Source organism: Mesocricetus auratus, unplaced genomic scaffold (assembly GCF_017639785.1).
Source record: "Mesocricetus auratus isolate SY011 unplaced genomic scaffold, BCM_Maur_2.0 Super-Scaffold_100024, whole genome shotgun sequence".
Classification (NCBI taxonomy): domain Eukaryota; kingdom Metazoa; phylum Chordata; class Mammalia; order Rodentia; family Cricetidae; genus Mesocricetus; species Mesocricetus auratus.
The window spans coordinates 20,989,046-21,007,084 of record NW_024429205.1 but is presented as its reverse complement, the minus strand read 5'-3'; the positions used below and the strand labels follow the sequence as shown (position 1 = coordinate 21,007,084).

General features: G+C 40.7%; 1 protein-coding gene across 3 annotated transcripts in view; it reads right to left on the bottom strand.

Moving 5' to 3' along the window:
- Babam2 (BRISC and BRCA1 A complex member 2) overlaps positions 1 to 18,039 on the bottom strand; it is a 391,454-nt gene that overhangs the window by 292,552 nt on the left and 80,863 nt on the right. For all 3 annotated transcript variants that reach the window (XM_040730653.1, XM_040730654.1, NM_001281577.1), the window contains 1 exon segment: positions 8,732 to 8,826. In XM_040730653.1, the coding sequence (XP_040586587.1) occupies positions 8,732 to 8,826 (95 nt within the window).

The following is an 18,039-nucleotide window of genomic DNA, read 5'->3' as shown; positions in this document are numbered from 1 at the left end:
ATGAGGGGTTAGGGATTTAGCTCAGGAGTCCAATGCTTGCTTAGCCAGCACACAGCCCTGGGTTCAGTTCCCTAGCACTAAAAACAGCACAAATAAACACTCGGCTGCTGCGTTTCTAAGGCCCTAAGGCTTACCACGCATGACGGATTTGTAAAAGGTCCTTGTCTTTGTTCCCACGGTAGCTGTGCTTAACCTTCCATCGCCACCCCACCATGCAAATCTCCTACTTATCTGTCTTCAGCACATGTCCAGCTTGAGGGCTGAAGGTGAATCCTTTACAAGTCTCAAATGACACATGAAACAGTAGGAGATAAAGACATGAAAAATGATTCTTCCATGTTAAACATGTTAGAGGTCTAGGTACTGGGAGGTATCAGGGTTTTCTACTCATCTGATTGGCATTTTTCAGTGGTGTGCCATACAGCCCATTTCAGCTCAGTTACATTTGGGACATGGCAGGTGACTATGTATAGGAATCTATTCAAAAGATGTCATTCTGTAGGCAGCACTGTGAGGAGCAAAGTAGGAAAAGCAAGATGGCTGAGCAGACCCACATTCAAGGCAAGCAGAATACTCAATGAAGGACTCAGTCAGTGGGCACTTCCTTCAGCAGCATTAGCATCTCTACCCTGAAAAGCTTGTCCCCAGCACCAAGCCAAGCCCACCTTCACTCCAGGAAGTCACAGCGCTACTTTCTCATCCCCCTGGACCTGCCACATGCTCTGCACGTTCAGACTTATGATCCAACTTTCCTCCTTTATGCAACCTTACTTCGAATTATTATTACTTTGGGGAAAAGAATTTCAAAACAGCCTTGGAGGCAGCTGAGCATACCACAGAGTGTTGCAAGACTGGGCTGAAAACAGTTGGTTCTGGTAACTGATTTCTGCCCTCCGCATTTTTCTAACACTAAAACTTTTTCCTAATACTTCATAATTACATCAAAAGTCTACATCCTAGTTTTAGAAATCAACAAGGCTATATAGCCACATAAGCTCAAAGGCAACATATTCCTCTAATATGCATCTCTAGCAGAACAAGACCAGTCTATTCTCTACTAACATTTCCTTCCATTCTGGGAAAGGACAAGGACAACCCTCTATCCCAGCTGTCTAAGGACTGTGCTGTTTTAACAATAAAAGCCCTGCATCTCAGGCAGATCAGGGAAGTTGGTCAACCAAGGAAAGACAGACACCAAGTAAGCAATTAAAAATTATATATATATGCACATAAATATATGTAATACCAATATATATATATGGTAGTAAGTGAAATGAAGAAAGAGTGTGGTAAGGTCAGAGAACATGAAAAGTGTAACAGCTTTGTGTAGGGAAACCACGGAAGGCATTTGTGATATGGTACTTGAAGGAAGGGGGTCAGGCTAGTCAGGTGACTGGGCGAAGAGATCAGGCAGAAATGAATGAAAATAGCATGTGGCGAATGAAAAGGCCCTAAGGTGTAGTGTGTTTAGAATGTTAAGAGGCCTCTGCAGCTGGAGGGTTAGCAGTCAGCAAAGAACAGTGTGGAAGGAGGTAAGATCAGGGAAGCTACAGACACACATAACTGCCACCACTTAGTCTCGGCACACAAATCCCAACCTACGAGAATATTCTTTCTCATTACAATGGAGCCTTTGCCTTTTTATTGAGCATCTCTTATTCTCATATAACTGTGTGTGTGTGTGTGTGTGTGTGTGTGTGTGTGTGTGTGTGTGTGTGTGTGTGTGTGTGTGTGAAGTCTCTATTTAACTATCCCATAGAATTCCTTTGTAACAGTTACTCCAACCTTCATTTAATACTTCAGTGTACTGTTTTCCTTTATCTATATGTTACCTCACTAAAAATCAGCCTCTTTGAATTCAATTCCATATTATACAGCACTGAACATGTGCACAATCAAAAACTACCAGTAGGTAGGATTTTCATTAATTTGCCTTTTGTTAATTTATATGTATTTTTTAAGTAAATGTAGTCACTAAAGAGCCATGCCTTACACAAATATATATGGTACAAGCATAAAGGAACAAGAGAACAAAATGACCACTGGCAAACAAGCCTGCAGTGCAGAACTGTCTCTGTATCAGCAAATGCTCCAGTACAAGGTACAAAGCAAGAGAAATGGGGAAAGGCTTTGTAATAAGAGCCTCCCTAGCCCTGAAAAGACGTCTCTAAGTTGATCTGGGTAATTTTCACGGCATGGAAAATTTCCATGACCAACCCCCAAACCATTTGAACTCTTCCCTCTACAATTTACTGTTTTATTTTTATAATTTTCCTAAGCAATAAAATAAAGTTTGAGGTCTATCTACCCCACTACCCAGGGAACACACCTAGAGCCCAGGTCTCTGGTCAACCACCTGGAGCTCTGTATCACAATTTTTAATTACTGTTGATTAGATGGTTAGATGAATGAATTATTACCTTAGGTAATTCTACTAGAATTTACGAGTGTTAACTTTAAATTCAACTTCCAATATAATCTCGAATCTATTACAATGCTGTTTCCATTTTTGCCTTAGGAAATGCTTTAAGCTTAATTTTGAGATGAAAGGAAAAGCAGTGTTACCGTTTTAAAATCACATCTCAAGGTCTCAAAATATGTGCCAAGCCAGCTTCCCCAACATATTGGTCTGCCTCAAAAAGGCAAAAAAAAAAAATGTTTTAAAAAGCATGTGAAAAATTTTTGCTCAATAGAATAGAAATCTTACACTAAGATCTTACACTGTAAGGTGTCACAATATGTGACCAATATTAAAAAAGTAATTGTGTTTTATATTGCCACAATATAAAACCAGAAACTAAAATAAGAAATAATTCCATTTATAGCAGCACCAAAAAGAATAATTAGAACACACATGTAAAACTCATATTCCCCAAATGACAAAACACTGTTGGAAAGAATTAAAGAAAGTATAAATAAATGAAAAGACATTTCACATGGTACCTAATTAGAAAGATTTGAGACTACTAAGATGGCAATCATGCCCATATTAACCTGAGACTCAGTGCAATCTCTATCAAAATCCCAGATAGATTCTGTGCAGACATTCACAAGCTGACCTAAAATTTATAAGGCAATGCAAGGGACCCACAACAGTCAAGGTCATCCTGCAAAGAACAGCGATGTAAAAGTCCCATTCCCCAGATTCCAGACTGGTTACAGAATCGGTAAACACACACATACCGACCAATGAAATAAAATTAAGAACCCAAATCCTACCTCACATTTATTTTCAACATAGGGATAATAAAATGCCAACAAAATTCAATAAGGGAAACATGTCCTTTGTAATAAACAGTGCCAGCACATCTAAATATCCACTTACAGAATAAAGCTGTGCATCAACCTCACACCATAGATAAAAAATGAACCCAAAATTAATCATATACCTTTGAGGAAAATATTAGATTAAATCTTTATAATCTTGAATTAGGCAATTGTTTCTTGAATATAAAATCAAAAGCATGGGCAATAAGAGAAAAATAAATAAATTTAAATTCATCAAAACTTAAAACTTCTCTTTAAAGGACACTACCTATCGAAATGGGTCAGGGGGTAAGGTGCATGAACTCAGATACATGAGGATCTGAGCTCAGGTCCCTAGCACCTATGTACACGCCAGGACCCACCACATGCACCTCTTGCCCCAGCACAGGCAGGACTGAGACAGTGAATCCTGCAGAATGAGCTCTGGGTTCTATGAGAGACCCTGTCTCAAAATGTAAGGTAGAGACACAAGATGCTTAAGTTGACAGCTGGCATCTACAAATGTACACAGGGGCAGGCAACACATATACATGCACGTCTGGGAAGCAAAAAGGCAATCCACAGAATGAGGGGGAAATCTGGCCAATCATGTACAAGATGAAGAACTTGTACCAAAAATATATTGATAAAAGAAGAAAAACCATCACTGTAAAAATAGGCAAAGGATCTTAACATTAGCCAAAGAAGACATGCCAAGAAAAACATGAAAGGATACTCAGATAGTTCCTCATCCAAGCAGCATAGACCCAAACTACATGGAGATACTATTTATTCAATACTGCCAGTGTTGACTAACTAAAAAGTAACAAGTATTAGTGAGGGCCCAGAGAAACCAGAACACTTACATACTACTCTAGCTAGGAAGACTAGTACAACCCATTTTTAAGACAGTGCATGCATTCAAAAAGTTAAAAACAGAGTTACCATTTGGTCCTATAATTCTACTCATAGGGACAGAGTTAAGAAAAACAAAAGGATACCCATACAATATCAGTAATTGCAACAACCAAAACATGGAAACAACCCTAATGGCCATCAACTGACAAATTAATAAATAAAATGCAGTATACCCACATAATGGAATATTATTTGACAATAAAAAACTAAGTGTGCCAAGTGAAAATAATCAAAAGAAATATATATATATATACAAATATACGAAATTATTTCTTTTCTTTTTACTTTTTTTTTGAGACAGGGTTCTAAGACATTCAAGGCTGTCCTAGAACTCACTCTGTAGACCAGGCTGGCTTTGAACTCAGAGATCTACCTATCTCTGCCTCCTGAGTCCTGGGACTAAAGGCAAGTGCCACCACCGCCTGACAGAAATTATTTCTATCTACATGAAACATTCTAAGTAAGCAAACCCATAAAAACAGAATACAAATTAGTGTTTGCCTGGGGTGGGGGAGAATAGGAAAGTCACTGCTGATAGGTTTGGCATTACTTTTCAGTATGATGACAAGACGCCTTAATTTGTGGTGACAGTTGCACAACTCAACAAATATACTAAAAACCACCAAATTAGTACTTTAAATAGGTGAATCGTGTGGCATACAAATTATGTGTCATAAAGTTGTTTTTAAAAAATTATATACATATGTATGTACATATGCTATCCCCTAAATAGAAAACAGTACCTCAGCAGAGCCATATTGAGCAAAGGCAAAGGATGCTGTGTTATAGATGTTACTAGATGATTCAGTCAATGGTTCCCAGCACAGTTAAATAGCCCTGAAGATGTGAAGGTCCTTGGGTTCTTCAGAGAGCCTAATTATGGGTCTAATAGAAAAGCTAGAGTTGTAACATGTTTCCAGTTTAGTCTTATATGTATCCAGAGTTGTAACACCTTTCCAGTTAGCCTAATATGTATTCAGAGTTGTAACATGTTTCCAGTTTAATCTAATATGTATCCAGATCTGGGAGCCAAGAGGCCACTAAGGCCTTTGTTGTGTGTGTTCATGATTCTATGGCATCTGAGATGCTTCTGACCCTAGTATAGATCCTAGCATTTTACACATACTGATTCCTTCACAGAACTCACCTCCTTCATTGAAGAGTCTGAACTCAAGAAGAGGCTTCAGGTGGTGTTTGAATCCCCCACTTATGTCTCTTTCTTGCTCCCATGTCCCTTATTTAAGCCACCTACTTTTTTAGGAAGAGCCAGTTTAAATAAGAATAAACTTCTAGCTGGGCGGTGGTGGTGCACGCCTTTAATCCCAGCACTCGGGAAGCAGAGGCAGGCGGATCTCTGTGAGTTCGAGGCTGGGCTGGACCGACAGCCTCCAAAGCAATACAGAGAAACCCTGTCTCGTAAAAATCAAAAAAAAAAAAAGAATAAACTTCTCTAAAACTCTGTTTCTCAAGCTGGAAAGTTCCATTTTTCTTAACCATTATAATTTAATATATTGCTACATTAAAAATACAGATATATCACAGAATCAAGTGTAATTTTTTTCATGAGTTTTAATGATGAAGCCCAATTGCCTAAAACAACTTCATACTTGTCAAAGGTCCCAGATTTGTAAGGGTGCAAATCCCCTTCTATACTTGGTACTTCGCATAGAAAATCTTGAGAAGTCAGAACATTGATTTTGTTTCCCACCCCACAGGTAATAAGATGAAATTCCCTTTCATTCAACATGAGACGTCAGCATGGCTAGTCCTCTTCAAGAGAAGAGGGGAGTCTGGGTTGATGAAACTCAATGTGAGCCTATTAACACTGAGGGACAAGTCCCTGGGGGCAGGCTGTGCCTAAAGAAATGGCTGCTGGGGATCAGGGTGACACTTTATTCTGTTCTTGAGTTTCAACAAGATAGGTATCAAGTGTGCACACTTACAAGTATGCTCTGATTGCCTCACTGGGCATGTCTGACCCAATGGTCCATTAAGCAAGCCTTCCTGAGGCTCTCAAGCAATTATCACTAGGGAGAAAGGGTACCCCTCCCTGAATTTGCAATCTTCCTCTTGGATTCAGTACACTCTTAGTTGTCACACACACACACACACACACACACACACACACACACACACACTGTTCTTTTTCAGCTTATTTCTCAAAAGCATTTATGAGAACTTCACTCCAGGATGAAACATCATCAGAAGAGTGGAATTACCATATCAGCTATGCTACAGAATTCTATAAATCTACTAGAGTTTCTTCAATACTAAAATAGAAGAGTGGAAGACGATGAATCTTAGGGCTCTTTCTAGCTCTTAAATTCTCCATTCACCATGCTTGCCAATACTGAAGACACACACTTCAAATTGTAAAGTCAATTCCAAAAACAGGCTGGAACATTCATTCTTACCCTTTCCATCCCAGTGATCTCTTGTAGTATCTAATGCTTTCTCTCTGCCATAGATTTTATTTCATCACTGCTCAGTCTGGTCTTAGATGTCTCCCTCATCAATCACACAAAACAAATTTCCATCAGGAAGTTCTCATCTGTTCTTTCAGTAACTCTTGGCCAGCATTTGATATACTCCACCCATGTCCCTGTGCTGGCTACTTTTGTGTCAACTGGACACAAGCTAGAATCATCTGGGTGGAAGGACTCCCAACTGAGGGAATGTCTCCAGAAGACTGGCCTGTGGGCAAGCCTGTGATTAGTGGCTGATGTGAGAGGGCCCAGACCATTGTGGGTGGTGCCATCCCTGGGTAGGTAGCCTGGGGTATGCTACAGAGCAGACTGAGCAAGTCCAATAAGCAGCACCCCTCCATGGCCTCTACATTAGTTCCTGCCTCAGGTTCTCACCCCCCAACTTCCCTAGATGATAGATATGAGCTTAGAAGGCAAAATAAACCCTTTCCTCCCCAGATTGCTTTTAGTCATGCTTTTTTATTATATCAATAGAAACCTTGTGACACCACCAAATACAAATAAACTATGTAGACCTCTTTTGTGTGAATGCACACCTCAGCAAATCCATCGGTGCTCTTTTCTACAACACATCATAGGAACCACAGCTTCAAATGTGCTTCAGTCACGCACCTACTTGAATTCTCTCAGACTTCCCACTTTTCCTTCACCTTTAAAGGATGACGACAAACATCACCTCCTCTACACAGTTTCATCTGATCACCTACTGTAAATTCCAGGGACACTTCGAGTCTAGTGTTTCTTTGGTGTCTGGTGTATGCCTCCCTACACTGGGAGAGTTAAGACGGAGGGACTGTACAGTAACGCTTAGGTCACGTCTACTGTCTCTCAACTGTAATATGGGGTAAATACCAATCCCATTAGCTTCTAAGGAGGCAGCATTTAACTAGAAATTCACAGTTGTGTGAAATTTAATGTAATTTTTTAGGTTTCAGATAGTACCTTGCTGTCTTAGAGTCTCTATTGCTGTGAAGAGACACCATGACCACTGCAACTTTTATAAAGGAAACATTTAATTGTGGTGGCTAGTTTACAGTTCAGAGGTTCAGTCCATTATCATCATGGCAGGGCATGGCAGCATGCAGACAGACATGGTACTGGAAAGGTAGCTGCTACATGTTGATATACAGGCAACAGGAAGTAGACTGTCTCACTGGGCATGACTTGAGTATATATGAAACCTCAAAGCCCACCTCTACAGTGACATACTTCCTCCAATAAGGCCACACCTCCTATTAAAGCCACTCCCTTTGAGGGCCACTTCCTTCCAAACCACCACTCTCGCCTTTAAATGGGAGATGGAGGAGTGGGGTACTTCCAAAGTAAGTCATGAAACTACCAAATATACAGTTTGAATGAGCCAAAAAAACATAAAATCCAGAAAACAAACCAAGAAAATAGGTTTAATCAACAATTAAACCTCTTTGCAGAATATAGCTATTACAGCATATTTGAGTTTGGAAAATGAAAGAAAGAAACGTTTAAACAAAATGGCACCCATTCTTCATCAGTCTTGCAGAAAACCCAACTGCTAAATAAATTGCATATGCTCTGCCAGGTACCTTGACCCCTTTACCCTAATGGTAAGTTTTCTTCCTTTAGTTCCAGAAATGCTGTATTTCAATTACAAGGTTTGAGTCTACCTTAATACAAAGCATACAATCTAGTCTTTCCCTTACGATGACACTAAGAGATTGACATGTCCAAATTTGCCACTTTTACCTCCACAAACGCCTCCAAAAAAAAAACCTCAAGAAACACTCTTCCAACCAATATTTTGTTGAGGTGTTAGTAACTGGAAAACTGACTGCAGACATGAACTATCATGTTGAAACAAAGAAAATGTCTTCAATGTGTCTTTAAATTGAAGAAAAATTATTTCAACCAATACTGCAGAGTTATTTTGAAGTGGCCCAAAAATAAAACTATGATGAAAAACCTCTCTTCTTTAACTATTTTGGCACATGAAGAGTTGCATTTATTTCACAGAGGGGGAAAACCACAATTGACTGAGCAATCATCCAGTGCCAATTTTGTTTTCTTTTCAGCAAAGACCATGAGAGTGAGCCTACAATACTCACATGTAGAGCAGAGGGGTCTGGCAGGAACTCAGCATCCTCTCCAAAGATGAAATCAGGGGGCAGCTCTGGGTACTGAGCATTGAAAATGATGTCCCCTGAAATGTAGAAAAATGACAGGCTCTTATTCCCTTGCAAATGGACATTCTGAAGAATGCATCAGAAAAAAAAAACTTGAAGAAACTTATATTTAGGTTAAGAAACAATTTGAAAAGTACTTTTTGAATGATTAATTCTTCAGATAAAAGCACTGATATCCTCTTTGAAATTACCATCCACAATAAGCAATCAAAAAAGTGCAATACACTATGAATATAAATACCCTAGCAGGAAAGTAGAAGCAGCCCCATGCAATGCTCATGCTGATTATTTTTTACAGGAAACACAACTGCCCAATCACTGCCTGCTAATTAAGAAGTCTTTACTGAAAACTGACGCTGTACAAACACAGCACTTGCCTTGTAGAAATTAAACACACATACCTTGAGATAATGGGAAGGGCACCTGACTTGAAATTAAATAGGCTCAGTTCTATTTCCAGGGTTGCCTAATCATTATTAACTTAGAATTTCAGAAGCCTTTGGCCACTTACCCTTCCATTTCTTTATCAGTAAATGATTGGTACAGTGGTGCAATGGTACAGCAGTACAGTGGCACAGCGGTGCAGTGGGGCAGTGGCTCAGAGGTACAGTTGTGCAGTGGCGCAGTGGCTCAGTGGTGCAGTGCCGCAGCAGCTCAGTGGAGCAATGGCTCAGTGGTGCAGTGGTGCAGCGGCTCAGTGGTGCAGTGGCTCACTGGTGCAGTGCCGCAGCAGCTCAGTGGAGCAATGGCTCAGTGGTGCAGTGGTGCAGCGGCTCAGTGGTGCAGTGGCTCACTGGTGCAGTGGGGCAGTGGCTCACTGGTGCAGTGGGGCAGTGGCTCAGTGGGGCAGTGGCTCAGTGGTGCAGTGGGGCAGTGGCTCAGTGGCTCAGTGGGGCAGTGGCTCAGTGGTGCAGTGGGGCAGTGGCTCGGTGGTGCAGTGGTGCAGTGGCTCAGTGGAGCAGTGGTGCAGCGGCTCAGTGGTGCAATGGCTCAGTGGGGCAGTGGTGCAGCGGCTCAGTGGTGCAGTGGCTCACTGGTGCAGTGGGGCAGAGGCTCACTGGTGCAGTGGGGCAGTGGCTCAGTGGTGCAGTGGGGCAGTGGCTCAGTGGCTCAGTGGGGCAGTGGCTCAGTGGTGCAGTGGGGCAGTGGCTCACTGGTGCAGTGGGGCAGTGGCTCAGTGGGGCAGTGGCTCAGTGGCTCAGTGGGGCAGTGGCTCAGTGGTGCAGTGGTGCAGCGGCTCAGTGGGGCAGTGGCTCACTGGTGCAGTGGGGCAGTGGCTCACTGGTGCAGTGGGGCAGTGGCTCAGTGGGGCAGTGGCTCAGTGGTGCAGTGGGGCAGTGGCTCGGTGGTGCAGTGGTGCAGTGGCTCAGTGGAGCAGTAGTGCAGCGGCTCAGTGGTGCAATGGCTCAGTGGGGCAGTGGTGCAGCGGCTCAGTGGTGCAGTGGTACAGACCTACTTTGTGAAGCAAGGGAGGCAGTATGCACAGCACCATGTCTAGCATTCAGTGAGCTCTCAATGAGCTCCAGTGGTGCAATCGGTTAGCGTGTGGTACTTAAACAGTAAGTTCTCAACAAGCCATACAGAAGTGTCATGCTGATAGTGGTGATGTTCTTAAGTGTAAAACAGAACTCGGAGTCTTGGGGGGGCACACTAGAGTTGTAAAGTCTCCATGTCTGTTTCTTCCTGTCTCCTTATTCAGTTCCCATGTTCTCTCTACTCAACCAAAACTTTGGTCCTCGTTTTCTGCTAATACTAATCAGCAGATTGGTTAACAGACAATCGAAAACACACTGGACTGTACTTCATGCTGTGTATGTTTCTATACACATACACAACACAGTTGTCATTCCACTCACTTCCACTGTTCAAAGGATGAGATTTACATACTGCTACCCAAAATGAAACCTTCCGGCTTCAGTTCTAAATTAAGCCCTTACATCTGTATGCACCAGGCATTTCACGTCAGACTCAGCAAGCATAAAGATGTGATTGTGATGGCCCATGCTCTCATACTCTAGAACACAAGCTGTCTCAATAGTTCCTCCAAACGATCCTAATATAGACTGTCCCTGCTGCTCCCAGCTCTATGCAGGCCCAGCTCAGCCTGTCCACACATTCATACTTTCACTAAATAACAAACTGAACTTTGTTCTAGGGACTGCACTAGGCACTAAAACCAAAGAATTCTGCTAGTAAAAACTGAAACATTAAAATAACTCAAGCATACCCTCTTCTATAGTAGTCTAGTACCAGCTGCCCTCCGGTCTACAGTACATACTAATCCACAAGTAAGTCTTACCGAAGTACTGTACTGCCTGAAAACTTACAACTCAGAAAGTTTCAATAATTCTCTCATGATCAATATTGTAAAGGTAAACATTACCAACTGGTACTTAAGGCCTCCAAACTATGATGCTCCTCCCAAACTATGATATCCACCCTTCTGTCAGTCTACAAGCCAATGCAAACCATTAGTTCTGGCCATTGTGATCAACTCAATGCCTTCCAAATACTGTGGCATCCAGGTCAAATGGCTCTCCTCTTGTCAGCTTACACTGCTCTTGAGCCCACACCAATTACCTTCTCCTGCAGAGCGCTTCCCTGCACAAGTCTACAAAATACTGAACACTGTTACTTCTGAAATTCATCAATATTGCTTGGCTACAACATCACTTGAGTAACTGATTATAGTCTTATACTGTTTCATAGCTCTATATTAACTTTAAAAATTATAATAAGCAGGAGCTACATATGAGGCTCCTCTCTGTTCATTCCAAAATAATCATCCTAAAGGGGCTCACATTTAGAACAACACAGAACCTTCTAGACACAACAGTACTGACGTCCAATATGAACCAGACTGAGCAGTATACAGAGCCTATAAAGGTCTAGGCCAGATGGAGTCTCGATGCTGAGAGGGAAAGTGGACAGAGCCTTCACCCCTAGTCTAAAAGCTATATAGCCACTAACAGAAAAAAAAGTTTTCTCCAATGGAGTTTCATTGGGGATACAAACCACACTTAAGGGCAGACCTCATGTCCAGCAGTAGATGACCAACACAAGACAAACTCAATGGTAATTTTGTCTCACATTGCTTTGTCTAGGCTTTTTTTTCTTTTCTTTTCTTTTTTTTTCCCCTACAGGTCTTCTGCTTGATACACCATGGTTTCTAATTGTATGTCTTTGTGGACTTCCTCTGTATGTGAATGTCCTCTGTATGTGAATGTATGTGTGTCTGTGTCTATATGTGTTTCTTGTGCTCCCTGCTCACAGGGCTCTTTTTTTTTTTTTTTCCTATTCATTGTTTGTATTGACCTATTCAAGTTTTTATGTTTTCATTTTATTTTATTTTTTAGGTACCCATTTGTTTTCTAATGAGAGAGAGCAGGAAAGAGTATGGATTTGGGCAGGTGTGGAGGTAGAGAGGATCTGGGAGGAGTTGGCAGAGGGGAAACCTTAATCAGAATATATTACATGGAGGGGCTGAAGAAATGGCTCAGTGTTTAAGGGCACTGATTGCTCTTCCTAAAGGACTAGGATTCAATTCCAAGCACCCACAAGGCAGCACACAACTGTCTCTAACTCCAGTTCCAGGGGACCTGACACCCTCACATGGGCAGGCAAAACACTAATGTTTAATAAATAAACATTTTAAAAAATAATATATTACATGTAAAAAAACTATTTTCAAGTTTTAAAATGTTAACCAAGGGAGGGAAGGAGAGAGGGAGGGAGGGAGGGAGGGCCAATCACAGAATAGCCTATAAACAGTATATGGCAAGTACATATACTTGATCTTCCTACATACAGTGTAAGCATCCAGAGAATGTATGAGTTCTTATGCTCATTTCATGTCTCTTACAAAGAAAAGTGCAGCTTGCAGAGCATCTTGTTTAGAAATGCTCAGAATATGAAAGGGAACCTCTCTTCTCTGAATGGATATCTAAAAGAAATCTACAATAAATAACAAAGCACAGCAGTTACACAAGAAAATGCACCTAAAGGAGATGGGTGCAGAATCAAACCATCACAAGTAACACAAGCACCACCTCTAAAAACCTTCACATCACAATTCCAACTGCCAGCTGCACCCTATGAATCATGAACTTCAATAGTGCTAAGTCCCAGACATGGACAAGAACCTCTAGAAGAGGCAGCACAAATGTCCTCACGACTCATTCTCCCCACGTACACCAGAAAGCATGGCTCCTGAAGAAAAGCACACGATTCATTAGCAATGTGTCTTTCTGGTTGTTGACTTAATCACCTTAGAATGTTTTTCACTGAGGTAACAGAGCACAGGCATCAGGCGTTTCAGGAAAGCCAAGCTAGAATGTATTGGGAATTGATGCTCAGAAACTAACATGCTAAATTCCAACAAAAAGGCTTGGAGCCGCAGGGCTCAGTGGAAAACCACTTGCCCAGAATTGTTGATTCTGTTTCAGTGTTGTACTGGAGGCTCTGGAAGTAAAGGGAGACAAAAAGCATATACACTGGAAGGAAAGAAACAAGGAGCCAGAAGCCCTCTCCCCATAGGTGATACAGTCCAGCATGTGCTAAATCTTAGCAAATACATGAAATACCATATGAACTAATGAGCAGCTTCAGAGACTATTTCAGACACAAGATAAATGGGAACAAAACAACTCCATTTCTGCATACTAGCAAGGAACAACCCCAAAATTAAATTAAGAAAACAACTCCATCAACAGTAGCATCAAAAAATCTGCTTAGGAATGAATTTAAGGATGAACTTTAGTCACTGGAAACCATAAAACACTACTAAAGGAAATTACAAAAGGTCTAAATAAATGGAGAAATGTCTTCATACATCAGAACACTTAATGTTGCTAAGGGGCAATACTATGCAAGTTGATCTACAGATTTCACAGAAAATCTCTAAGAGATTCTCTGTAGAAATTGAAAGGTCAATTCTAAAAGTCATCTAGAAATGCAAGACTTCCAGATACCCAAAAAAATCTTGAAAGCAAGGGGGAGACAGAGAAAAAAATGTAAATATTCCTATTTCTCAATTTCAAAAGCTTTTAGAAAGTCACAGAAACTAGGGACTGTAACAGTGAGCATCAACAGACATCAACCAATAGAATTCAAACTGTAATTCAGTGTTCTGCTGGAGTGGTGGCACATGTTATATAACAGCACTTGAGAAACAGAGGCAGGCAGACTGAGAGTTCAAAGCAATCTCAGCTTTATAGCAAGTTCTAAGCTAATTTTGGCTACAAGACACCATATCTTGAATGAATGAATGAATGAATGAATGAAACAATGAATGAATGAATGCTTTCATTCTTATGGCTAATTGATTCTTCACAGAGCTGCAAGGCAATTCAATTCAGATACACACACACACACACACACACACACACAGTAGCAAATGTAGGGGAGATGTAGAGAGACCCAAGCCCTTATGCAGTGGTGTTGATAGGAGTGTAAAATGATGTTACTGCTATGGGAAACAAAATGTTGGCTCTTTAAAAAATTAAAAATAGATTACCATGTGATCCCACAGTTTCACTTCTGGGCATATAACACCCCTCAAATTACAAATAATGGCTCAAAGATTTATTTGTTTGTGGCAGCATGATTCACAACAGACAGAATGGAAACAACCCAAGTGCCCATCAACAGATGAATGGATAAAAATATGTCATACAATGACTATGATTCTGTCTTAAAAGAAAGTAAATTCTGACATATACTATGCCATGGATGAACCTTAAAGACATTATGGCAAGTTAAGCAAATTAAAAGACAAATACTATTATTCCTCATAAGGAAGCAAAATAGTGGCTGCCAGTGACTGGGGAGGGGAGACAGCAGGAGTTTCTGTTTAATGGCATCAAGTCAGTTTTACACAGTGAAACTAAAACAGACACTTAAACCTTAAAACTAGAAGCTGCGTGTTGTGACACACACCTGTAATTCCAGTCCTTTGGAAGCTCAGGCAGGGGGATCCTGGGCTAGGGGCCAGCATAAGCTAACATCAATTTTGAGGTCAACTTGAGCTACATAGAATAACCCTGTCACATGCAAAAAGGAATGTTAATAGGAAAAAATATTTTAAAGTGGGTATAGAACATAACAATAACTGGGAGTCTGAAGCAGGAAGATTGTGAATCTGAGGGCTGTCTAGTATCTTAGTTAAGGTTCTATTGCTGTGAAGAGACAAAATGACCATGGTATTATTATAAAGGAGATGGCTTACAGTTCAGAGGTTCAGTTCAGTTCACCATGGCAGGGAGCATGGTGTCTGGGAGTATAGTGACATGCAGGCAGACATGATGCTGGAGAAATCCACATCTTGATCCAAAGGCAACAGGAAGCTAATTGTCTCATAGGACATAGTTTGAGCATATAGGAGACCTCAAAGTCCGCCTCCACAGTGACAAACTTCCTCCAAAAAGGCCACATCTCTTAATAATGTCACTCCCTTTGGGGGCCATTTTCTTTCAAACCACCACATTAAGCTACATAGCAAGCTCTAGGCTGGTCCAAGTTCCATAATAAGATACTGCCCCCACCCACAAAGAAAAGAATGCATTTAGGGGTTAGGGGTGTTCAGTCGTAGAGTACTAGCCACTTGCCTAATGCAGGAAGCTCTGCATTTTCTCTCAAGTACTAAAAATGAAACTTGCTCTTCCAGAAGGCCAAGTTCAGTTGCCAGTATCCACATCAAGTCATTCAGAACCACCCATAACTCCAGCTTCAGGGGATCATACACAAGTGGCACATATTTGTGCAGATCCACACCTATATATATAAAACCTTTTTTAAATATCTTTTCAACAAAATTGTTATGACAAACAGACAGCCAATGTATGAAATAGGCCACTATTTTACACAATGTAGAAAAATTAACACAAAATGGATCAAAGTCCTAAAGGTAACAACAAACATGAAAAAAATATTTTAAGAAGCTTAAGAATGAATCCTCAAAGCACTGAATCAGGCAGTTGTTTCTGTAGTGGTTAATTTTAGGCTTGACTAGAGGAGTAGTTGGAAAACTGTTCAAGTGTGGATTGTGGGTGTTCCTCCGAGTATTTGTCCACAGGAGACTGACATGTTGATCGGAGAGGCTAAGTGGGGAGGACCTAGCAGGACCTACACCAGCATCCTTGGAGTCTCTGGCCTGAGAATTACATCATTGGCATCTCCAGTTCTGAGGCTTTCTACGTAGGCCTGGGCCACGCTACAGGCCAGCATCTACAGCTACAGTGTATAGACAGTCTGTCCTAGACCTTGCCAACTTTCATGCTTACAAGGGTCAATTCTCCTAATAAACACCTTCTATGAATATGTACATTCTGTTGGTTCTGACTCTAAGAGTTTCTTGCACTCAAAGCAAATCAAGCAACACCACCAACAAAAGATAAATCAGACTTAATCAAAACTAAAAGCTATTGCCCTTCTGAGAACATTACCCAGGAAGTAAAAGCCCATAAAATGGAAAAAAAATTGGCAAGCAACATATCTGATAAGAAATATATGTAATATATACACAGGCATATAAAAATATGCAGACTCTATAAAGAAAACTAACAACTCAAGAACAAAAAGGCAGCCCAAATCTTAGATGGGGAAAGACTTTTTATGAGATGTTTCTCTACTTACAAGTGGCCAAAAAGCCCATAAGATGTTCAATGAGACACCAGGGAGAGGTATAATCAAAATCAAAATGAAATACCATGTCACAGCTCACCAGGATGCCCATGATAAAAAAGACAGATGATAACAAGTAATGCAGAGGCTGCAGAGAAACCGACACCCCATAGCATAGCTAGTGGGATGCAAAATGATGCATGCGAATGGCCTGGCAGTTCCTCGAGAATTAAACGTGGAGATACCCATTGGACTCTGCAGCTCCGCTTAGATATCCCAAGAGAACTAAACCCATGGCCACCCAAAAACATGCACATGAATGCTCCTACCATTATAATTCACAAGAGCTAACATCATGCGCATCAACTGAAGAAGGGACAAATAAAATGTAAAGCAAGAGATGGCAGAGAAAGAGGAGGGGAAGAGAGGTGGGGAGAGCAGGAACATAATATTATACACGCTACACTACAGGTAAAATTTGAAATCATTAATGCTAAGCTTTAAAAACTGGGGAGGTCGCTTGTGTTATTACTCCATGGCTCCATTTATATGGAATGTTCAAAATACGTTAACGTAAAGACAGAAGTAACTTGGTGACAGAGTAGGGGTAGGAGAAAGAGTGGATGCTAATACTTCAGCTTCTTTCATAGTAAAGGGAATGGAGAATTAGTGGTGTTGATGGCACAATTTTGTGACGACACTGAAAACCACTGGGTCATACGCTTTAAAGGGTGGATTACATGGTATGTGAATTATATTCAATAAAGCTGTTATTTTTTAATCTGATGCAAAAGATGCCCTACTTTCAAGAAATATGATCTTAAACACAAATAAATTACAAAGTGTTTACAGAATGGTTGTGGGTAAATCTGTGCTTTGTAAATAAAATCATGCTGAAAATGCAATTTTAAGAGTTCTATACTTAAGGAACTCCACAATGATCCCTTTTTGAAAGTAAAGAAAATCTTTATAATATGAATACTTATACATTGTTTCACTTTTCAGAACTTTTGTTTGTGTTTTGTTTTTGTTTTTGCTTTGGAGCCTGTTCTGGCACTTGCTCTGTAGACCAGGCTGGCCTCAAACTCACAGAGATCCACCTGCCTCTGCCTCCCAAGTGCTGGGATTAAAGGCGTGCACCACCAACACCCAGCTAAGAACTTTCTTAAATGTGTCCTTTTAAAAGAGAGTACTAAAGAATGCTCAAAATTTGTCATTAAATGTTAGTTAAATTTTTTTATTTAAGGCAACCGGCATCTAAATTCACAGTAAAGTTTTGTTTTTAAAAGAAGAATATTGAACGCCAAATCATTATACCCTAATTGAAAGGATCATCTGAGAAACATGTAATAGAGAAGTGGTGTTTGGTATATTAGATACAGCAAAAATATTGCATGACTATTTTTAAAACAAATGAGGCCATTTACATGCTTTTTGAACTCTCACACTGTTCTGAATTTCTGATTTGTACTTCCAGCCTCAAAGAATTTCTGAAATACTTGCCTCAAATCTCAGTAGGCTCCTTGAAGGAGCGTGTGGCATTGCTTTCTCTCTATGGAGAACAGTCAGTAAATCAGTCAAGAGCATTTATTAAAAACGCACCCTGCACA